General features: G+C 39.3%; 1 protein-coding gene and 1 long non-coding RNA gene across 5 annotated transcripts in view; one reads left to right on the top strand and one right to left on the bottom strand.

Annotated features, from left to right (window-relative positions):
- Positions 1–25,356, bottom strand: part of TPP2 (tripeptidyl peptidase II) — an 83,969-nt gene that overhangs the window by 41,633 nt on the left and 16,980 nt on the right. For 3 of the 4 annotated variants that reach the window (XM_005858187.2, XM_005858186.2, XM_014528236.1), the window contains exons 4-9: positions 24,003–24,107; positions 22,131–22,255; positions 12,497–12,660; positions 8,887–9,041; positions 7,951–8,027; positions 3,815–3,942 (exon numbers count right to left, since the gene is read on the bottom strand). In XM_005858187.2, coding sequence (XP_005858249.1) covers positions 3,815–3,942; positions 7,951–8,027; positions 8,887–9,041; positions 12,497–12,660; positions 22,131–22,255; positions 24,003–24,107 — 754 coding nt within the window. Of the gene's footprint in view, positions 1–3,814; positions 3,943–7,950; positions 8,028–8,886; positions 9,042–12,496; positions 12,661–22,130; positions 22,256–23,998; positions 24,108–25,356 lie in introns of all 4 variants that reach the window. The other variant, XM_014528233.1, reaches the window with a different exon arrangement.
- Positions 8,139–18,187, top strand: LOC106723700. Its single transcript, XR_001359409.1, has 3 exons — positions 8,139–8,151; positions 9,280–9,282; positions 18,085–18,187. It is a non-coding gene; the product is annotated as an uncharacterized LOC106723700 (long non-coding RNA).

The following is a 25,356-nucleotide window of genomic DNA, read 5'->3' on the forward strand; positions in this document are numbered from 1 at the left end:
TAATGACTGGCAGAGAAAAGATTTAGAATCCAGGTATACCAGCATCTACTAGTAATTCCTCTTTACAACATATACACATTCAGAGTAGAAGACTAGATAAATATATGTGAGTTAAGAGGATTTAGGTTAACAATGCTACCACATAAAACTGCAATTAATTTAAAATTTTCAGTGAATATGGGGATAAGAAAACAAAAAAACACTGAGTATTAGAGCAGAGCAATAAACTTGATCTTTAGGTACCTCTTTCAGATCTATTTTTGGTTTCATTTTCATACTAGAGGCCCAATGCACAAAAATTTGTGCACTCGGAGGGGTCCCTCAGCCTGGCCTGTGCCCTCTCACAGTCTGGGACACTTCGGGGGATGTCCACCTGCTGGCTTAGGCCCACTCCCCAGGGATCGGGCCTAAGCTGGCAGTCAGACATCCACTTGACAGCGGGGAGCAGGTCTAAGCTGCAGTCGGACATCCTTAGCGCTGCTGAGGAGGCGGGAGAGGCTCCCACCACCACCGCTGTACTGGCAGCTGTCAGCCTGGCTTGTGACTGAGCAGAGCTCCCCCTGTGGGAGCGCACTGGCCATCAGAGGGCAGCTCCTGCATTAAGCGTCTGCCCCCTGGTGGTCAGTGTGTGTCATAGTGACCAGTCATTCCCAGTCTTTCTACTGTTAGGGTCAGTTTGCATATTACCCTTTTATTATATAGGATAGAGGCCTGGTGCACGGGTGGGGGCCAGCTGGTTTGCCCTGAAGGGTGTCCCGGATCAGGGTGGGGGTCCCACTGGGGTTGCCTGGCCAGTCTGGGTGAGGGGCTGATGGCTGTTTGCAGGCTGGCCAAGCCCCCCAGCAGGGACCCTCACCCCATGAGGGGGTGGCCAGCCTGGGTGAGGGGCTGATGGCTGCAGGCTGGCCACAGCCCCCAGGCACCCAAGCTCTCAGTGGAGGCTGGCTGGAAGCAGGTAACTGGGATTTATTTATCTTCTATAATTGAAACTTTGTTGCCTTGAGTGGAGGCCACAGCCGGCAGGCAGGAAGCTTGGCTTCCTCCATCGCCAGGGCAACCAAGCCTCCTACTTGCTCCAGTTCCGTGGCTACCAGCCGCCATCTTGGTTGGGTTAATTTGCATATAGTTGCTCTGATTGGCTGGTGAGAGTGGCTTGGGGCATAGCGGAGGTGAGGTCAATTTGTACGTTTCTCTTTTATTGGATTAGATGCTTATAATCCTCCTATATAATAAAAGCCCAGCGATGGAAACAGTGGAATGACCAGAACGACCAGAGACCGAAACAACCGCCGCCCTTCGCCCCAGCCGGCCCCGCCCCTCAGTGGTGACCCCCACCCCAATCTGGGACCCCCATCAGGGCAGGCTGGCCGCACCGGGCCTCTATCCTATCCAATATAATAAAAGGGTAATATGCAAATTGACCGTAACAGCAGAACAACCAGAATGACTGCTTGACCGATCACTATGAGGTGCACTGATCACCTCTTGGTTTCTTTCCCCGGCCGGCAGGCTCTGATTGCCCAATGGCGAACGGGGAACTGGGAGTGGGTGGCAGTGGGGGGCAGGGCTGGCTGCAGGCAGGTGGGAAAGATGGCCCTGATCACAGGCCAGGCCTACAGACCATACCCACGCATGAATTTCATGCACTGGGCCTCTAGTTTAAAAATAAAAGGATACCAGAACCATTGTGTTGTACTAGTATACCTCTGTCAGTATATGAGGTGTGTTTGTACACAGTGTGTGTATATAATAAAAGCTTAAGTGACTATTATGGCACAATGACCAGAACGACCGGTCACTATGATGTGCACTGAACGCCAGGAGACAGATGCTCAACGCAGGAGCTGCCCCCTGGTAGCCAGGGTGCTCTCACAGGGGGAGCACCACTCAGCCAGAAGCCGGGCTCATGGCTAGTGAGTGCAGCAGTGGTGGTGGGAGCCTCTCCTGCCTCCACAGCAGTGCTAAGGAGCAGCAAGCCAAGTGGTAAGGAGCCTGCTGCTAAGGAGTAGTGAACTGAGTGGTAAGGAGCAAGCAGGCTGGCAGTAAGGAGCGAAGGATCCTGGATGGCGAGAGGGATGTCCGACTGCCGGTTTAGGCCCAATCCACATCCCCCGAGGGGTCCTGTACTGGGAGAGGGTGCAAGCTGGGCTGAAGGATCTCCCCCTAGTGCATGAATTTCATGCACTGGGCCTCTAGTATCTATATAATTGAAATACACAATGTATGTATCACTGGTAGGCTCTGTTGTCTTAACAAATGATTTAACAAAATACTTAAACAAGAGGTTTTAAATTACATAAAGTAAAATATACCTTAAACTGTAGAAGCTATAAATAAAAGTATGTCTTATATTTATATTTATCTCATATTTATAAGATCACTTATTTTAAGACAAAAATCTTTTTAAAAGGAGCAATTATGAAGCTTTGATACCCAAATATTATATATAAATCTTTAGAATCTACATACTAGTAACACCTATAATATGCATGTACCTATGCAATTATTGATATATACTCCAGAAAAAGTATTTGTGACCCAATAGTTTTTATAGTCATGTATCCAATCACAAAAGTCAAAAAGCAGAAGCCTTATTTTGATCCCAAATAAAAATAAATAAATTTAAAGCATCATTTCTTTCAATTCATCCTTCTTATTCACGCTACATATTTAAAAAGAACAGGGTGTGGGTTTTATATTTTGTGGGTTTTTCTGTATAAGTTAGCACAGGGGTTGGCAAACTTTTTGACTTGAGGGCCACAATGGGTTCTTAAACTGGACCGGAGGGCCGGAACAAAAGCATGGATGGAGTGTTTGTGTGAACTAATATAAATTCAAAGTAAACATCATTACATAAAAGGGTACGGTCTTTTTTTTTTTAGTTTTATTCATTTGAAACAGGCCGTATCCGGCCCGTGGGCCGGAGTTTGCCCACGGCTGAGTTAGCAGCTAGTATTATAATGCAAGTGGTCTTATTTTCATACTATGACTGTAACTAATTTTGATTTCCCATAGCTCTTGTAGATAGGCATTTTTTTCCATTAGAGTACAATGAAAAAGACAACACTGCAGCATATCTAAAGATCAAAGAATGGAAAAAAAGCCACATTCATGGAACAAATGTGTTGCAACTGTGCTTCTCATTAATAGAGCTTTCTTCTTTAACATCTGGTTCTTTCTGCATGTTCTAAGAGAAATGAAAGGAGAAAACTATACTATGAACTAAGTAGTCGTGCACTATAAATAAACAGTAAAGGAAGTGGCTTTGTCAGCGTGGCTTAGTAGTTGAGCGTCAACCTATGAACCAGGAGGTCATGGTTCGATTCCCGGTCAGGCCATATGCCTGGGCTGTGGGCTCGATCCCTAGTGTGGGGAGTGTACGAGGCAAACAATCAATGATTTTCTCTCATTATTGATGTTTCTCTCCCCTTCTCATGTCCTCTCTGAAATCAAAAAAATAAAAAAGTAAAGAAAGTGTCTTTACATTGTTCACGTAGTCTGGAAAGCCCTTTCCTTGATCCTTTCTACTGGCGGAAATCCTTAATCCCCCATTCTTACCTAAATTCTCAAATCAGAAGTAGCCACTTTTGTAATCCCACAGCACTTTATCTGTACCTCCATTCAACCACTTAATCCAGTTTACTTCAGAGTCAATTCCAGATCAGCAGACCCCTAACTAGATTTCAGTTTCCCGAGGTTGTATTTAAGGTTTATGGTGTCTCGCATAGAAGAGATCCAATTAACATTGGATTAACTGAGGTGTTTTTTGTTTGCTGATTTTTAAACAAGTCCATTTCTAAAATAGGAAACTCACCTATTACACTTGATGTAGTTCCACCAGGACAACCAACTGTAGAAAGGCATGGACCATTGTTTCCAGCACTGGAAATATAAATTATATTATGCTTCCACACTGCTTCATTAATGACTTCACAAATTCTCCTGAAAGAGAGAGAGAATTCCTTTAAACATAAAAAATTGTCCCACTTTTCAAAATCTATATTATGTGAAAATATCTGCAAATATGGTTTATATATTAAAAATAGACTAAAATATGGATTCTAGTAACAGAACTAAAACAATGGCTATCTATATATAAGGAAATGTGCATTAGAATCACTCAGATTGGGACATTATTTTTTTCTTTATTGATTAAAGTATTACATGTCTCCTTTTTCCCCCATTGGCCTCACCCCAGCCACTCCCCCCCCCATACCCCCCTCCCCACCCCTTGATGCTTCTCTATCTCTGGATCTATTTTTGTTCATCAGTTTATGTAGTTCATTATTTTCCACAAATGAGTGAGTTCATGTGATATTTATCTTTCTCCGACTGGCTTATTTCGCTCAGCATAATGCTCTCCAGTTCCATCCACGCTGTTGCAAGTGGTAGAAGTTCCTTCTTTTTTACAGCAACATAGTATTCCATTGTGTAGATGTACCACTGTTTTTTAATCCACTCATCTGCTGATGGACACTTAGGCTGTTTCCAAATCTTAGCTATTCTAAACTGTGCTACTATGAAAATAGGGGTGCATATATCTTTTCTGACTGTATTTCTGATTTCTTGGGATATATTCCTAGAAGTGGGATTACTGGGTCAAATGGGGGTTCCATTTTTAATTTTTTGAGGAAACTCCACAGTGGCAGCACCAGTCTGCATTCCCACCAGCAGTGCATGAGGGTTCCTTTTTCTCCACATCCTCGCCAGCACTTGTAGTTTGTTGCTTTGTTAATGATAGCCATTCTGACAGGTTTGAGGTGGTACCGCATTGTCGTTTTGATTTGCATTTCTCGGATGATTACTTTGAGCATGTTTTCATATGTCTCTTGGCCTTATGTACGTCCTCTTTCGAAAAGTGTCTATTTAGGTCCATTGCTCATTTTTTTTATTGGATTGTTTATCTTCCTTTTGTTAAGTTGTATGAGTTCCCTGTAAATTTTGGAGATTAAACCCTTACTGGAAATAACACTGCAAATATGTTCTCCCATGCAGTGGGCTTTCTTGTTTTGTTGATGGTTTCTTTTGCTATGCAGAAGCTTTTTATTTTGATGTAGTCCCATTTATTTATTTTCTCCTTAGTTTCCATTGCCCCAGGAACAGTATCAGTAAGGACACTGCTAAGACATATGTCTGATATTTTGCTGCCTGTGGATTCCATTACGATTTTATGGTTTCCCATCTTATGTTTAAGTCCTTTATTCATTTTGAGTTTAGTTTTGTGTATGGTGTAAGTTGGTGGTCTAATTTCATTTTTTTGCATGTATCTGTCCAATTTTCCCAACACCATTTACTGAAGAGACTGTCTTGATTCCATTGTATGCTCTTGCCTCCTTTGTCAAATATTAATTGAGCGTAATGGCTTGGGTATATTTCTGGGTTCTATGTTCTATTTCATTCGTCTATATGTCTATTCTTGTGCCAGTACCAGGCAGTTTTGAGGACAGTGACTTTGTAATATAGCTTGATATCTGGTATTGATATCCCTCCTACTTTGTTCTTCTTTCTCAGGATTGCTGTGGCTATTCAGGGTCTGTTTTTTTATTCCATATGAATTTTAGGAGAGTTTATCTGTGAAATATGCTGTTGGTATTTTAATGGGGAGTGCACTGAATCTATAGATTACTTTGGGTAGTATGGACATTTTAATGATGTTGATTCTACCAATCCATGAACACGGTATATTATTCCATTTGTTTATGTCTTCCACTATGTCTTTTTTCAATGTCGTCTAGTTTTCCAAGTAGAGGTATTTTACCTCCTTAATTTATTCCTAGATATCTTAATTTTCTTGGTGCAATGGTAAATGGGATTGTTTTTTAAATCTCTCTTTCTGCAAGTTCACTATTGTTGTATAAAAATGCCATAGATTTCTGGGTATTAATTTTGTATCCTGCTACATTGCCAAATTCAGTTATTAAGTATAATAATTTTTTGATGGAGTCTTTAGGGTTTTCTATGTATAATATCATGTCATTTGCAAATATTAAGTTTTACTTCTTTTCCAATTTGGATGCCTTTTATTTCTTCTTCTTGTCTAATCGCTATGGCTAGCACTTCCAGTACTATGATAAACAGGAGTGGTGAAAGAGGGCATCTGTTCTGTTCCTGTTCTTAGGTGAAATGGAGATCGGGACATTCTTAAACAATAAATGCTTAACCTCTATTCCAAAAGTATATATAATAGCAAAATATTGTTCAAATGAGTGGTTAAGTAACTTTTGGTGCCACCATTGGTGGAACATGATACAGCCAATCCAGGTGATGCACCCTAGTTAGATTTTAGAGTTGGGAAGCAGTTATGAGGCCAGGTTAAATGTGGAGAAATGCTAGATACAAAATTGAATACATATGGGGAAAACTACAAAAGGATACTGAATGATTAGCTGTGACTGGGTAGTGGGGCCACTGGTGCTTTCAGTCCCATTCCACTTAAAGTCACATTCAGAAACAACTCTTGGGGAATTCCTAGATATATTTGTAATTAGTGACAAAAATGAAGGGGAAATAAAGCACTAGGGAGAACTTAAGAGAATGATTTAAAATATAAGAAATCTGGTTAGAGCTTGATAGCAAACAAGAAAAATGTACTGGTATTGATTAAAAGAGATGAAGTTAGAGTCTAACTGTTAGACCATGAAGAAAATGGAGTCAATATAACAAAGGTATAGGGCTAAGGACACTCCAAAGTACAAAAGAAGGGTATCAGGGGAAATGACTTTAAATGGATGAATATCAAAGGAGAGAAAGAAATACACGTAGGTAAATAAGATACTGAAGCAAAAAGAAGGGACAAGATTGCATTCACAAATAAAATGTCTGAGGATGACAGGGTGCTTGTTAAAAGGACAAGAAAAGATGTGTCATAGAAACTTAGTAGTACTAGTTTTCTGGAAACAGTAAGTTATTTGATAACAGCAAACTACAAGGTCTGGGCTTGGTAAAATTTGGACTTTGGCAGTATTTTATTAAAGAACCTCAGACACTGAATGATAGGTATATATGAATGGCCTGGTGGTGGGAGGGAGAAAATGATCAGTAAGATAATACTCTAAGTAAGGTAATCTCAAAGTTACTACTATGAAGAAAAAAGGTAAGGTAGCATGAGGTCAAGACTAAACCACTGGATTTGGCAGCAGGAAGATACTGATGACACAAGGAGGAAGGGTCGGGAAAAGACTTAGAATTCGAACATACACATTAAGTTTTCCTGGAAAAGTGAATGAAAGCAGTATGAAATGAAGAGGTTTTGTGTCTGTTTTAAGGCTGGCGACTCTAGAGCATATCTGTATAATAATGCAGTAAAGGAGAGAGGAAATGAGATACAGATCTCAGAGGCTTGAGTGACTTGATCCTGGCACTTCTTTCATTACACAACAGGGAAGGCAGAGAAGGTGGGGTTAGAGGAGGTCACAGGAAGGGCACAAAGTCCCCTGCTGAGTGCTTTTGTTCTCTCTGGGAAAAGGGGAGAACTTTACTCAGGAAAGAGAGGGAAGGTCACTGAAGGTCTTTAAGAGGTGTAAAATGGTCATACAGGAGGGAAAGGGTAAATGCAATGTGATCAGACAATGCTGTATGATCAATCTCATATCTGTGGTCTTAAACCAGAAGTGGGTTGTCAGTGTGTTTCTCCTGAAAAGTCTGGAAGTGCAGGTATGGGATCACTGAAGGGAATGCCAGGGTTTCCACAATATGGAGTTTGGTCAGGTAATTACACCTGGAAGAGTTGAGGGTGATTATGGATAAGGAATTCTAGTGACAGATGGGATGTGGGATATCCCTGGGCAGGGGAAATAAGGATATCAAGAATACGACCATGGAATGAGGGCCAGATCTAGGAAACATAGTTACTGCTTTTTTCAGTTATAATTTTCAACCCAGTTATGAAAAGCATTTCATACTCTTATTCTGCTAAGTATCTATAGGTAATAGGAGACAAAGAACACTCACCCAGAATTTGGCCAGTGAGTTGCTTCTCCATAGCTGTAGTTGACAAGATCACACTTATGGTTTATAACTTCTATCATCTATTAAAAAGATGAATAATCTAATTTAGGAAGCAATGTACAGAAACAGACATGACAGTAAAATAAAGGCATAGAATCCCACAGTTTCTTAATCAATCATATTCTAACTTAAATCCAAATATATGTTACTTCTAAGCAAATGGTTAATAAACTTTTAAAAAGGTAGGGGAGACAGCGTGTAGTAAATATCTATAAAAACCAAAACTAGAGACCTGGCCAGTGAGGCTCAATTGGTACATAGTCGCATACACCAAAAGTTTGTGAGTTCAATTCCTGGTCAGGGCACATACTAGGTTTTGGGTTTGATATCAAATCGGGATCTGTAAGAAAGCAACCAATCAATGTTTCTCTCTCACATCAATGGTTTTCTCTCTCTCCCCCTCTCCCTCTCTCCCTCTGTCTCCCTTAAATCAATAAAAGCATGTCCCTAGGTAGGGATTTTTAAAAATTACAAAAACAAACAAAAACCCACACACAAAACAAAACTACCATTTGCAGATCGGAATAGGGGAGAGGAAGAGAAAATGGAATGGTTCTTACCAAAATTAAATTAAAATATGATTCATATTAAAATAAAATGTAGAGTGTTAGTTAAATTCTTCTTAGGCTAATGGAGTAAGATGGTAAAGAGGCCTTTTTGGTTGTTTTAAAGTACCTCAAAATAGCTTGTTAGGAGATTTAGTAGAAATGCGAAGTATAATATAAATATTTGTATATTTTCCAAGAAACTTTATCCTAATAATTTTAACAAAATAACTGAAAAAAATACTCTTGGTAAGCCCAAAGCACTTTATAAACCTAAAAATATCGCAGATCATCAATTATTAATCTTCTCAATCAACACCTCACAAAAACTCACAGCTCTTATAAGGCCTGTGCCTGTTTCCATTGTGCTCAGTCTTGTATCGCCAATCTTGATTGAAAGAATTTGGGCACCAGGAGCCACACCATTCCGTTCAGGTTCTTCTGGAAAATGCCCAGCAGCTATACTAGCTACATGAGTTCCATGAGCTCCTAGAGGCAAAAAGAGGGGAACAGGACAAAATATTCTCATAGATTCAAAGTTCTAACCATTCAATTTTTATATTAATCATGATAAAAATAATAAGAATATACCCTCACCTTAATAGTTAATAATATATTCCCTTAATTTTCTTATCAATAATTCACAAAAAATGAAAACTCTTTGAATTCCATACACTATTCTACTACCCTATTCATTGAGAGCAAAAATGCAATTCACAAGGATGAGGAAGTGTTTGCAATATATATAATTGACAAAAAACTTATATCCAGAATGTAACCTTCAAATCCAAAGGAAAAGAAGGAATGTGAAAGAAAAATGGGTGAAACACTTAAAAAGCATTTCACAAAAGAGGAATTCAAATGACTCATAAATATATGAAAATATGTTCAACTTCATTAGTCTATCTGAGAAATACAAATCAAAGCCACATACCTTTCAGATGGCTACAACTGTAAGGCTGACTGACAACAGCAACCATGGATGGGGATGTGCATTCACACAATGCTAGTGGAAGAGTAGACTAGCATTTTGGAAAGCTGCACACAGGCATACCCTATGACTTAGCAATTCCACCTCTAGCTATGTACCCAACAGAAATGTGTGCACAGTAAAAAACAAATGCAAAATTGTTCATGGCAGCATTGCTTATAAAATTAAAAAACTTGAATGAATACATGCTGTATTTACAGAATTAAATATTATACAGCAATAAATATGAACTTCTATACCAGCCGTGGGCAAACTACGGCCCGCGGGCCGGATCCGGCCCGTTTGAAATGAATAAAACTAAAAAAAAAAAGACCGTACCCTTTTATGTAATGATGTTTACTTTGAATTTATATTAGTTCACACAAACACTCCATCCATGCTTTTGTTCCGGCCCTCCGGTCCAGTTTAAGAACCCATTGTGGCCCTCGAGTCAAAAAGTTTGCCCACCCCTGTTCTATACACTATAGGATGAGGCACACAAAAATAAGGCTTATTTAAGTCACACACAAAAGGGTATATAATGAATAATCCACTTATATAAATGGAAATATCACCATAATAACATTGAACCATGTGCAATTACCACTATTTAATCATTTCTGATCCATAAACAGCAATACCAGATGGTTCAATCTAATGTGCTAATAGAAATAAGGACAATAGTTAACTTTGGGAGGGAGGGTGTGTTAGTAGTTAGGAAGAGACATAATGGGAGCCTTGCCAATGTTTTTATTTCTTGACTTGGGTGGTGGTTAGACAGCATATTCACCTGTGATAATTCAATGCATATACGATTTGTGATTTGTATACTTTTCTCTATAAATGTCATATACCAATGAAGTAAACAAAAACAAAAAAATTGGGCCTTTTAATTGAAAAGTTTTTTAAAAGACATGGGTAGAGAGAAATGTCACACTGCTGTCAGATAAACAGTAAAACAAACATAATGATAAATTACAACTGGCACTGGGCCTTAATGTTTGAGTGACACTGGAATAGTTGGAGCTCCAGGAGAAATGAGAGAATAAGACTCTTCCAACTGGGTCTGCTGCTATGCTGAGACTCCTCTACTATAGACAACTGTTGTTCTGTAAGAATATGGATCCAACATTACCAATTCTTCCTGTCTTATTTTTTTCCAATAAAAACAGAAAAGCTGGAGCCCTGGTCAGTGTTCTCAATGGTTAGTGTCCACTCCACCTGTGCACAGAAGGATCGTGGGTTTAATTCCCTGTCAAGGGCATGTACCTGGGTTGCAGGTCCGATGCCCAGCCCCTGTTGGAGTGCATGACAGAGTCAACCAATAGATGTATCTCTCTTATATTAATGTTTCTCTCTTTCTCCCTCCCTTCCACTCTCTCTCAAAAAATCAATCAATGGAAAAAATATCATCAGGTGAGGATTAACAAAACAAAAATAAAAAATAGGAAAGTTGGATTTTAATGTAATCTCCCCAACCAACCCCCCCCAAAAACTTTGTCACCACCACCACCTATCAGTTAGAATGGCTAAAATTAAGTTTACTGGCCACACTATGTGGGGACAAAGAATATGGAGCTTCTGGAGCACTCATGCTCTGCTGGTGGAATGCAGAGTGTACAGCCACTGCAGAAAACAGCCTGGGAGTTTCTTAAGTTAAACATATGCCTACTGTAACTAACCAGTTCTCCTAGATATCATTCCAAGTTAAACAAAAACATATTTCCACACAGAGACTTGTAAACAAATGTTGAAACAATGCAAATGTCCACCAGAAGGTGAATGGATAAACAAACCATGATGTACTCACATCATGAAATACTATTCCTAAATAAGGAATAAGCTATTTATAATCATAATATAAATAAATTTCAAACCATTACTCTGAAATAAGACTGGCCAAAAAAAAACAAAAACATATTCTTATTCCACTTACATAAAATTCTAGAAAATGTAAACTAATCTAGAGTGACAGAAAGCAGTTCTGTGGCTAGCTGGGGTTGCGGGTGGAGACAGGGCTGGATTATACAAGAAGACAAGCAAACTGTGGGTGTGATGGAAATGTTCATTATCTTGATTGTGGTGATGGTTTCCTGGGAGTATGCATCTTTCAAAACTTATCAAATTGTGCGTGCGCACACACACAGTATATATTGTGCTTTAGCTATTCAGCTATGTCTTAAGTTGGGGAAGGGGGTGATAAAGAGTTGTCTTTCACACTTTGGAAAGTATAGGATTGTCTAACCTATACTGTGTACCTGAAACTAATGCAAAATAATAAATATAAACTGTAGCTAAAAAATGAAATTTAAATTAAAAAAAAATAAAGTCTTCTGACCGCATTCCCTTTGCTCCTTCACCAGGAATAACCACTATCCAGAAGTTGGTGTGCATTTTCTTACATCTATATTGTTACCATATACACACACATATCCATAAACACTGTGTAGTATATGGCATATTTTACACACGTTTTATCATTAATATATTTAAAATTTATATATTTGAGATATAGGTATATAAAAATTTGTTTTGATTGCTGTATAATATTCCACAGTATGAATAACACAATTTTTTTAAAAAATTATTCTTTTGTTGATGGGTATTTAGATTGTTTCACCTGACAGTACAATCAGGTAAAAAGATCTTTACTATAGCATTTGGTGTCATTTCAAAAACAGTTTGAATTTCTCTCAGATTAATATTTGGAAGTGAAATTACTGTTCTTTAGATGAATTATGCTGATGGATTTTTTTTTGTGGTTGGACCATGTTTATATTCTTGGAAGGGATCCTACATGACTATGATTTTAAGGAACAACACTTTGCCAAGGAACCAAATTACATCTATTATTCCAGACCTAGTTCTTCAGTTGGAATCTCTAAATTCTCTATGAGGCTGCTTTTGGCTACAGAAATTTATCATCTTGCACTTTGTAAATTTAACTCTAATTAGCATATCTGAAACAGAATACCTCCACTGGTCACAATAGAGAGTAAGTTTCCATCATCATATATATTAACGGAGTAATTCAACATCTCAGCTGTGCCAAAAGAACTATATTCTTGGGCTTCTTTGTAGTTTCTCAATACAGTAGATTTACTCAAGTCCCCGTCTTCATTCGAATCAATGCAGGCTCTGTAAATTCAGAATATAGAATAGATAATGAAATCTATTGTCTTATCTTCCAGAAAACTACATAATGTTGCTTCTCAGGTATATTCTTACTATCCTATCTGTTTCAACCACAGCAAACACAGTAACTGCCTGGTTTAAATTTCTCTGTTTCACAGTCATCAGCAAAGATTAGGTAAGGTAGTGTCACAAAATTCCAGGCAGGAAGCCTTACAGCCCACATAAGAAATTAGAACAAAGCTTAGCCTAGAGCTTTAGAATATTTTTAGGATGATTTTCACATATAGCCTAGGCCTTACTTCCTGCTTCTTCTAGAACTGGCTGCTGGACCCACTGTGTATGCAAGCTCCTTAAAGCAAGTACTATTATTGAGCCACCATCCCACAGTTGTAAGCCTTAGGCAAACATATTTAACAAAAAGCATTTTCTACATAGTTTATGGTTGTCCTATCTGCTCTTTCCCAGTTTAACTTTTTAATTGTATAGAAGCCATCTATCTATACTAATAAAAGGGTAATATGCTAATTAGACCAGATAGACCAGACATCTTCCAGACGTCCCTCCAGACAAAGCCGCAGCGGCTACAAGGGCCAAGGAGGGCCGGCGGCCGGCAGAGGCAGTAGCAGTGGGGTGATGGAGGAGGCACCTTCCCATGATCAGCCCCGTCGCCTCCCACAGAGAAAGGCCAGACTTCGGCTTAGGCCTCATCCCCAGGAAGCGGGCCTAAGCTGTTAGTAGGACATCCTAAGGGCTCCCAAACTGTGAGACAGGGCAGGCCAGGCTGAGGGACACTGCCCCATTGCACAAGTTTTTGTGCACCAGGTCTCTCATCTATATATATAAAACCCTAATATGCAAATAGACAAAACAGTGGAACAACTGAACAACCCGTTGCTATGATGTGTGATGACCACCAGGGAGTACACGCGGAACATGGCAGGTGTCGGCAGCAGGCAGCAGAGCGCAGAACAAGGCAGGCGATAGCTATGGTGGGATGGTGGAGCAGGTGAGCATGGGCACCAGACCAATGCAGGGTGCCAGTCACTGTCATCAGGGCGAGCCTTTGGTGGTTACTGAAAATTCTTTGCTCCCATGTGCCATGGTCCCACACAGCGCTTGCACCTGCGGCCGGCGCCAGTCCCACGCACACCTGCTGTCGTCACCTGGCACCAGCCCCGATCACCCCTCAGGGCTTCTCCACCTCCCCCTGCTCCTGAGGGGCAATTGGGGCTGGCAGCCGCCTCTTGCACCCACTGCTGGCAACAGCCCTGCTCGCACCTGCAGCCAGTGCCAGAGCTGCCTCTTGCACCTGCTGCCGGTGCCTGGTGCCGGTCCCGATCGCTTGGTGCCATCAGCAGGTGCCAGACACTCAACGCAGGAGCTGCCATGATGTGCACTGGCCAGCACCATGGATCTGGTGTCGACAAACCAACACTTGACTTCCCCCAAGTGGGACACAGGCCCCACCACCATCCTGGAGCAATATCCCACCAAATCGTAGCCAACGCTGCCGAGACCCCATGGCCAAAAATGCGGCCCACAGCTCAGCCCAACCTGGAAACGCCCGGCTTCCTCTCCCTAGCCTCCTTGCAGTTTCTTCAGCCCAGGAACCCGACTTGCTTTATAGCCAGGTGCAAACATTTCACACTTTTTTATTTTTTTATTTTTTAAATATATTATATTGATTTTTTACAGAGAAGAAGGGAGAGGAATAGAGAGAAACATCAATGAGAGAGAAACATCGATCAGCTGCCTCCTGCATACCCCCTACTGGGGATGTGCCCACAACCAAGGTACATGCCCTTGACTGGAATCGAACCCAGGACCCTTCAGTCCGCAGGCCGACGCTCTATCCACTGAGCCAAACCGGTCAGGGCATTTCACACTTTAAATAAATGTCTGTAAAGCGTTTTCCCGTGCCTCATCTCATTTGATCCTCACAGAAATCCTGGAGTAGGTAGATAGGAGACTCGGTGGAATCCTATTTTTCTTTTCATTAGCGAGAAAACAAAGATTTAGAAAGTTCAGAAACTTGACCCGACTAAAAAGAAGTAAGAAATGGTGGAGGTTGAAAATGATTTCAGGTTTTCTCACTGCACAGAATATAGTCAAACACTGCTGCAGTTAAATATTTTACCCTTTGTTCTCCCTGTGTGATCTACAATAATAATCTGATTCATGTTGATATTTACTGCTGTGTTGCTGACAATTACCTGAAAAAGAAGTTGGGGTGTTTCACTGGGATGGAAAAAGTTTATCTAAATCAGAAAGCAGGTCTAATTAAGCAAGTTTATTCTCTATATATAAAAGGCTAAGTTGACTCACACATGCGCTATACAGATAAAGCTCTCACTGGCACCCATCGCACCCATGTGTTTCCATCTGTCATTGTCGATTGTGAATTTGTTTGACACTTCTATTACAGAGAAAGGGCAAATAGCAATATTAAAATATTTTTTCTAATTAATTTCCTTTCAATGTGCATGAATTCGTGCACTGGGCCACTTGTTTACTATAAACACTAAGGCATGTATATTCTATGAACAAACTACAACAATTTGGAAAGAAGGATCTCTAAAACTGTCAGTTTGTGTTTATTATAGACTTCAATCAATGTGTAGCCAAAATGATTTACAACATTTCAAAAAAACATACAATATAGCAACATATATAAGATTGAACACTTATGAGAAAAATTAGGAAAAGAGAAAACAAGTAGCATGTCAAATGGAGGTAGGACTGAGGTTAAAAGGTAAAATGTATTCCATCAAATCCTCCGTATTTGCAAGACAGAGCAGCACTTTTGGTTCCAAAATAGATGGTTAGTCATTTCTAACCCTCCTGGAAGTCATTTCTAAGCCCTCCCTTTCTTTTGTGCAGCCTATAATGCACTGTAAATTTCTACCAGCTCCTTGTTGTCCTCTGGATCTTCCCCCTCTAACCTTCACCACCACCCCCCCTTTTCTACCCTCTTTGCTTAGCTAACTTTTGCTAATCCTTCAATGAAACCTTTCTTGATGATTCCTAGATGGGTTCAGATGACCCCAATACTTGATTCCACAGGGTCTAGGCTCCATGGAGTAGCTTCTAGAGAGCCCACCTACTCAATGAAGCTACTCAAATATTTGCCAAATGATGAAATAACGGATGAATCAACACTTTTAACAACATTCTCACAGCAAGGGCGGTCAAGATGGTAGTGTAGGTAAATGGGGTACTGGCATCCTCTCACAACCACAGCAAAATTACAACTCAACTATAGAACTATCATTCAGAACTGCCTGAAATCTAGCTGAACATAGTCCTACAACTAAGGATATAAAGAAGCCACATGGAGACTGGTTGGAGGGAAGGAGATGAGAACGAGCTGGTCCCACACCCATGTATGGTGGATAAAAATCAGGAGGGCTACCTTAGCTACAGAGAATACCCTGAGGAGTAGGGATGGGGAGGTGAGGGGTGCCCCAGTCCTCCACCAGCCCCCCAGCCAGAGTTCCAGTGCCAGGAAGAGAACTCCCCATAATTTCTGGCTATAAAGCTCAGCAGGGATTGTTGCTAAATGAAATGGAGGGAGGCTAGAGTCCTAGGTGTTCCTTTAAAGAACCAGCACACAAACTTACTCAGACTCACTCATTCTGAGCTTCAGCGCTGGAGAAGCAACTCAAAAGACACCAAGGACATATGGGAAGGAACTAAATTGTCTGGCATCAGGGCAAGAGCAGGGGTGATGGTTTTCTCACAGGCAAAAGTGCTGGCAAAGGCCACTGTTCCTTTGATGAGCACCCTGTAGCCCCTCCCCCTCCTGAACTGGCAGGTAGGCACCATGTCTGAGTCTCCATCAACATGGCTAACATTATTCACCCCACCCTGGTTATTCCCTGAGACTCCATTCCACCCAAATAGCAGGCCCACCCAGCTGTTTCCAATGCATTTTCCATAAGAATGACTTGTCTTGGATCATGCTTCAGATTTTCCTAAAATCTTTCAAACAAGCAGAATCTCATGGGTGTGCCACATGCTGCTCACTAAATGGCCCCAGGCCTGGCACTAGTGGCAGCTGGCTTTGGTTCACAACTTGGCCTCTGCACCTCCAAGCCCAGCACAAATAGCAGCCACCTACAGATTGTTTTATAGCTCATGCCATGTGGCTGACTTGGCCTGCACCTCCCAGGAGGCCCCAGAGCCAGTGCACCAGGTGGATAGCTTCAGGCCATACAGAAGCAGCATCCAACCACCTCCACAAGCACACACTCAAGGGCCAGACTCAGTGGACATCAGAGCCCTGCTGAAGTTAAGTCCTACTCTGTGGGGTGGGCCCCTACACAGTTGATCCACCATGCTGGTTGCAACCAGTTCTTGCAGCTAATTGGCTTGAGAGTAAACCCCTCCCAATGAGGTGCCCACAGCAATTAAGGTTCAACTATAAAAAGTGTACACAGCCCAAACAGGGAATTGGAGGGGGGAGTGCACCTGGAGTGCCCAGATCAGATGAAAGGGGAGGCTGTGGCACTGAACCCTACAGGACATTACATTAGGCAACCCTACCAAGCCTGGGAGATACAGCAGCTCTATCTAATACATAGAAACAAAAACAGAGAGACTGCCAAAATGAGGAGACAAAGAAACATGTCCCAAATGAAAAAGACCTATATATATAAAAGGCTAAGTGACCAACCAACTGTCCGACTGGCCAGTACATATGACATGCACTGACCACCAGGGGGCAGACGCTCAATGCAGGAGCTGCCAAACTCCGGTGACTTGGCAGCAGCGGTTCTTGGGTGATGCACCCCGGAACCAGAGAGGAGGGAGCCCGATTCCTCACAGGGCTGCGCAATTCCACCTCCGGCCGTGGGATACATTGTTGCTGGGGCACTGTCGGCTCCAAATCTGGTTTACTACCAAGCTGCGGTGACTTGGCAGCAGCGGCTCTTGAGTGACGCACCCCAGAACCAGAGAGAAGGGAGTCCGATTCCTCACGGGTCCATGTTACTCCATCTTCGGCCGTGGGTTATGTTGTTGTTGGGGCACTGTTTGCTAATATTTCTTCTAATTAATTTCCTTTCAATGTGCATGAATCTGTGCACCAGACCAATAGTAGAATAAAACTCCAGAAAAAGAGCTAACCAGATGGAGACAAGCAATCTATTAGATGCAGAGTTCAAAAATTAATTATGAAAATGCTCAATGAACTCCAGCAAAGAGTAGCTGAACTTAGTGAGAGCATCAACAGCTTAAAATAAGGACATAGAAACCATAAAAAAGAAACAGTCAGAAATGAATGATACATTAACTGAAACGAAGAATTTACAGGGAATCAACAGTAGAGTAGATGAAGCTGAGAATCAAATCAGTGATTTGGATAATAAGAAAGTAAAAAAATACCCAGGCACAACAGCAAAAGAAAAATGAATTAAACAAATGTAGGATATTGTAAGGAGCCTCTAGGTTAACTTCAAGTGTACCAACATTTGAATCATGGGGGTGCCAGAAGAAAAAGAAAGAGAGATAACGCAAGAAACTGAAAACCTATTTGAAAAATAATGACAGAAAACTTCCCTAACATGGTAAAGGAAAAGGCATACAAATCCAGGAAGTGCAGAGAGTCCCAATAAGATGAACTCAAAGTGACCCACATCAAGACACATCATAATTAAAATGCCAAAGATAAAGACAAAGAGAGACTATAAAAAGCAGCAAGAGAAAAGTAATTAGTTACCTACAAGGGAGCACCCATAAGACTGTAAGCTAATTTCTCAATAGAAATTTTGTAGACCAGAAGGGATTGGCAAGAAATATTCAGTGACAAAAAGCCAGGATCTACAACCAAGATTACTCTACCCAGCAAAGCTATCTTTTAGAATGGAAGGACAGATAAAAGATTCCCAGATAAGAAAAAAAGCTAAGGAGTTCATCACCACCAAACCAGTAATACGTGAAATGTTAAAGGGTCTTCTTTAAGAAGAAAAAGAAAAGATAAAAATTGAATCTAAAAAACCAAAATAAACAGAACAGAAACAGACTCACAGATACAGAGAACATTTTGATGGTTGTGAATGGGGATGGGTGAAAAAGGTGAAGGGGTTGGGAAGTACAAATTGGTAGTTAGAGAATATTCACAGGGATGTAAAGTACAGCACAGGAAATGCAGTCAACAATATTCTAATAATATGTATGGTGTCAGATGGGTACAAGATTTATCAGGATGATCACTTAGTAAGTTATATAATGCCCAATTTTGATTCAGTTGTACACCTGAAACTAATATAATATTGTATGTCAACTGTAATTGGAAAATAAAAATGATTTCAAAAATTATCACAGCAAATACAGTGATGCATTTCACAGATCAGTTTCTTATAACCACCATCAATATAAAGTGACTCAACAATTCAAATATGCTATCAAAATAAACATAAATATTAGTAACTTCAATAATAACTCCATGAATGTGGTTCAAGGTTAAAACCTTTCTGAAGGTCTGGTTGGCTTAATTCAAGGAACAGTTGTCAGAATACAGAGAAAGGGAATATGAAAATGAGGTTCATGGAAAAAATTAGGGATTTAGGGTTTATAAATTCCTAAACATTTTGAATACATTTGTTTAATTTTCTATGGAAAAAATCCACAGCTTTCATCAAATCTAAAAAAAAAAATCCCAAAAAACAAAAAACCTGAGATAGCAAAATAAAAAACTATTGAAAAGAAACAAATCAATGGTCTTTCCTTTATGTAATCTTCTATAAATACATACTACTTCTCTCAACCAGTTTTTTGCTCCATAACGATATAGTGAGTTTGACACCATACCTCCTGAGCAGGGGTCCTCAAACTACGGCCCGCGGGCCACATGCAAATACAAATATTGTTATTTGTTCCCGTTTTGTTTTTTTACTTCAAAATAAGATATGTGCAGTGTGCATAGGAATTTGTTCATAGTTTTTTTTAAACTATAGTCTGGCCCTCCAACGGTCTGAGGGACAGTGAACTGGCCCCCGGCTTAAAAAGTTTGAGGACCCCTGCTTAAGAGTATAGTTATATTAGGTTATCTACTAAGTGCAGATATGTGGGTTTAACAATTACTGGAAATGTGGCAGGGGGAGGATAGACTTGGCATTCTTTGTGAAACAAAAACAAAACAAACACATGATACTTAAGGTCACTTTACTCTCCCTCAGAAATTGCTGTGTCTAAGTTCGCCTTAGGTGATGTGGAGTTTTTAAGATTCTCTGAAAAAAAATTCTGGATCTAACTCTGAAATGAGGTGGGGAGATTAAAGCCCTAAGTGAGATATTATGATGCTTTAAAAAAAGGTATTCCCAGTAGCACTTGAAGCATAATTCTGCTACATTTCTCACTCATAATATTTTCTAAAATGTTACTCTAGTGATTTCAGATTGCATTTCATTTAATGTTTGATTAAACATCATTTCCAACAGAAAAATTCTAAAGGTGTCTTAGAATACTGTTGACAACCTGTTATAATTTATCACTTACTCTGTCAACTGCCTTAACGACCAAGTAAACCTTCTGGAAACATACACTGGCACCCTGGACCTCGTGATTCTAGATTCCCTTCCCTGAGGACAAAGTAGCCTGCAGTTTTCAGTCATGTAAAATACTGTAATTGAAACCACCTATTGCCCCACTATGCAATCCCTACTAATTTTATAGTATTTCTTTCAGTCCTTCTGTAGTACATTTTCCCCACATATACTCAGTTTTGTATCTAGTATTTTCCTCACATTTAACCTTGACTCCTCTCCCACAATAAAATTCACCTAAGCCTTATCACTAGGAATGACTATCTCATGTTACACTATGTAGAGGATATACCAAATTTTGCTAAACCATACCTTTGAACACTTTTTATGTTACAATCACTATGATCAAAGCTTTCTGCATAGCTTTGTAGGAAAAAAAAATGTTCACAAATGTGTGTACACTTACATGTATTCACACACCCATACAACATAACTGAATACATGCAAAAACTACATTAATATTTAATATCATCTGAATGAAAAATGCAAATGGAGCAGGAATTTCTCATTCAATTAAAAATTTATACCAATTGTCAGAGATGAGATAGTACTGACATCCATAGGAGGAAATACCTCCTTTAAGAAGGGTACATTGTAAAGTAAACAATCTGAGAAAAGTAATCAAGTCATCATAGCTTGTCCTGTATCTTGGGAAATGATTCTCTGCATATGAATAGGGACTCAAACTACAAAGCTATATTTGATTTCAAGTTTTAGGGGTTTAAAAAAATTAAAATATAATTCTATCCAAAGCAAAAGAAACAAAAAAAGGAGTTTTAAGGAAAGCCTCTGGTTTACTGCTGGTACCCTGAAACACACATATGCCTATATATCTGTGTTAAGAACACATTCCTATTTCCATGCAGATAGTTTTCAAGAAGTCATACTACCAACTCCAAGAAATGTATCTGTAGTGTGCAATTCTACTAAGAAAAAAACTGAAAATGTGTAGGATAAGTAACTTAGTATAAAACATCAATATTACTATTATTAGTAACAGCAGCAAAAGCTTACATTTATTGAGTGCATACTGTGTCTAGAAACAAAATTAATTTTTACAAAATCCTCTAGGAAAGTAGTATTATTATCTCAATTAACAGATGAGAAAACAGGATTAGAGATATTCAAGGTCAAACAGCTAGGATTCCATCTTAGAAATCTGTATCATACCACCTGTATTATAATGCCTCACTTCAACTTAGCCACCTTGTCTCAATTTAGATATCTTCATTCAGCTTTCCTTGCTTGCCCAAAGTAGATGCTTTGCAATATTCTCTTGAAGTTACTTTCCAAATTGCCCAACTTCAATCAGGAACACTTTTATATATATATCAATTATTAAACTGATAAATTCTGGTTACTGATAACTATCTGGTTAGTGAAATAAACTTTAAACGAAAAAGAGTCAGGTTTAGTGTCTAAAGTACTAAGAAGTTCAAAAGGCTTATCCAAACTACCCAAAAGCCAATTTGGCTTTCAAATAGTTTTGCTTAGTGATATTAATGTAATAATAAACCAAATCTCTGGCAGTTTTGAGGGTTTAATGTCCTTCAGGGTAGACAAAAAATATTTTGACATGAAGAGCTATCTATTGTATACTAATATATAAATGCCTAAGCGCCTGGAGCAACCCAAGCAACCAGAATAACTGGTCGCTATGACGCGCACTGACCACCAGACGCTCAACGCAGGAACTGCCCCCTGGTGGTCAGTGTGCTCCCATAGTGGGAGCGCTGCTCAGCTGACCGATGGGCGCCAGATGCAGGGCTCATGCAGGCACAGCAGGCTGGGATGAGCTGGAGTGGCAGCCAAGAGCGACAGGCAGCACTGCACTGCTGGTTTTGGCCCAATCCCCACAGGCCATGCCAAGGGACCCCACCGGTGCATGAATCCATGCACCGGGCCTCTAGTAAAACACATGAAGTTTACCTCCAGACTTCACCATCGTGCCATACCAAGCAGTCATATACAGGGCCAGGATCACTAAATTTTTTCTCAAAAGAATTTAGCAATTCCACTTGACTTTGAAGCTCCTCTTTGATTAGTTTATTTACCTAATCAATGGGAAAATACATTAATATTAGTATATTTTGTACTCTTGAAAAGTTGTATTAACATATAACCACAGACATTGTGACCTAACAATAGTTATTTTACCCTGGAAAATTTTAAGAAATTTTTCTTTTTATATCTATGCAACTTGTAGTTCAATTTAATGATGCAAGCATCAATTAATATATTAAACATTTAAAAAATAATACTTCTTTTACTCAATCTTTCATTCACTCACTCCACCCACTTCGAGAAGGACACTATGTTTTATGTTGGTGATATCATTTGGCCAAAACATGTTTTCGTTACATATCCTTTATCTACATTACTCATTTTCAAAAGTAATTATAAAATTGCTATAAATAGGTTATCAACTTTTTCATTTTTATATTGGGACTGTTTCCATTTAAAATCTGTTTCTTAAGAACCCAATAATAGGAACCATAAACTATCTTATCTCTTTTAGAATATACTACGTTAAGTATATACTATATACATTATCATGTACATATAAGCTATTTAACCATTTTGATCTACAATAATGAGAATTTCATATGCTTCAACCTAAGTATGTTTTAACTACATACTACATTAGACTGCTGTACATTCACCTGAATGGTTCTAGTGAATAAAAATTTAATTTTTATAAATTCCAAAAATTTTAAGATATCTACACCCCTATGTTCATTGCAGCATTATTTACAACAGCCAAGATATGAAAGCAAATTAGGTATCCATCAATCGGTAACTGGATAAAAAAAGATGTGATAGATATATACAATGAACTGTTACTCAGCAATAAAAAAGAATGAAATCCTGCCATTTGTGATAACATGAATGGGAAGGTATTATGCTCAGTGAACTAAGTCAGACAGAGAAAGACAAATACCAAAGGTTTCACTTATATATAGAATCTAAACACACACACACACACACACACACAAAGAATATTCAAAATAGTATTTTTCACAATAGCCAAAAACTGAAAACAAAGAAAATAACAATATGTAGAATGGATATATACATTTGTGCTGTATCCAACAAATATCAAGGGAAATGAACAAACTATTTCAACACCCCAAATATGGATGAATCTCACAAATATACTGCATGAGATCAGCTACACATGAAAGAACGCACACTGCATGATTCCAGTTTACAAACTTCAAAATAGGCAAAATCATTCAATAGTTTTAGAAGTTAAGCCCTGGCCGGTTTGGCTCAGTGTCGGCCTGCAAACTGAGGGGTCCCGGGTTCGATTCCAGTCAAGGGCACATGCCCGGGTTGTGGGCTCAATCCCCAGTGGGGGACTTGCAGGAGGCAGCCGATCCACCATGATTCTCTCTCATCACGGATGTTTCTTTCTTTCTCTCCCTCTTCCTTCCTCTCTGAAATCAATAAAAATATATTAAAAAAAAAAGAAGTTAGGATGGTGGTTGCCTTTAAGAAGGAACAAGAAAGCAGTAACTAGGAAGAGGCATGAGATGCTGCTGCTAATATGTGATGTTCATTTTGTGATAATTCATGACTACACACTTAGATTTAAGCACTTTACATGTTCTTATATGCTCAATAAGTTTTTAAAAATTAGTACATATGTGAACTGATTTCAGATAAACACTAAAGAAAAAATGAGTAAAACTAAACAACTTAAAACTTGTGGGAAAAAACAGTCTATTCATAATTCTCTAAGAACTCTATGGTACAGGGTCCTATAGTAATGTTTAAATAAAAATGACGAGAACCAACTTGAGAAGGGCAATTGTTGGCAACATCAAATTCTTCTTGTTTTCTACAAGCTTCTGCCAGGGCCATTCTGTGAACAGGGTCCCAGATTTTTTCCTTCCGTTCTTTCTGTAAATACAGAAAAATTACCTCCCAATGAGGTTGACAGATATTCAGGTAAACCTAGGCATTCATTCATATGTGGACCTAGTTATCAGCTCTGATGCTACATGATTCTCATAAGGAGGATAAAAAAAATCATTTATAATCAAGTTGATAAAGCAATGAATGGATTATTAAAAAATGATTTCATTCACTGCATCTAGGTTTTAAGAGAAGCTTATCAAAACACACCCAAATGTATTTTTATGCATTGTATGCCACAATTTAAAACCTTCAAAGAGTAAATAATACAATGTCAGATAACTGAATTCCCAGTCAATGAAAGTAAAAAAACAAACATACCTGTATTTTGGGACCTTACAGAACTGAGAAATGTCTCAAGATAACTAGAAGCATAGGATCCAGGAGGAAGACTGCAGCAGCATTTTGATGGACATGCAGGCTTCCTTAATTTCCCCCCTCTCTGGCATATTAATTTCTGATCCTCTTTGACTTGATAGGTTTATTTTTTACTAAAATTGATCTTACCTTAATTTCCATTGTCTTTAACCCATGGTGCCTCCCAAAGGAAAAGTCCTTTCCAGTAAAATAAGCAACTTGACTGAGCTAAGGAGTGTGGGGTTCAGCTTTAACTTTATCACTCTATTTTTGTATGTTAATTTATACCTAATCAACACAGTTGATTAAATTTAATACAGTGCATAAAAACATTGTGCTGTATATGTGTACTTCAGCCTGAAATTTTAAAATAAAATAGTACCAAATAAAAGTTAGGTGCATTATTTTTGTAATAATGATTGGAATCTAACAAGTATTGATTATTATAAATGTAATATATCTTCTTATGGTCCATAGACCCCTGGAGAAGCAGATAATGATATTATGATTAGATAAAAGGACCCAGAGGTCTTACCCTTCAGGCTCATTTTCAAGGTTTACATCTCATTTTACAGTTGAAGCCCTGAACCCTGTCTACATCAGCAACTAGTATCATAGCCATCTTCTACAGTGGCACTGTCAAATACGGGAGCCACTAGCCACATGGTGCTTTTTAAACTGAAATTCTAAAATATTACATCAGTTAAAATTTCAATTCCTTAGTCATACTAGTCACATTTCAAGTTCACAATAGCTACCTGTGGCTAGTGACTACCATAATGGACAAATATTGAACATTTTGAACATTTCCATCATCACTGAAAGGTCTACTGAATAGTGCTGCTTTAAAGCAGGCTCCTTATCCCTCTATTCACAG

This window comes from Myotis brandtii, unplaced genomic scaffold (assembly GCF_000412655.1).
Source record: "Myotis brandtii unplaced genomic scaffold, ASM41265v1 scaffold116, whole genome shotgun sequence".
Taxonomy (NCBI): Eukaryota; Metazoa; Chordata; class Mammalia; order Chiroptera; family Vespertilionidae; genus Myotis; species Myotis brandtii.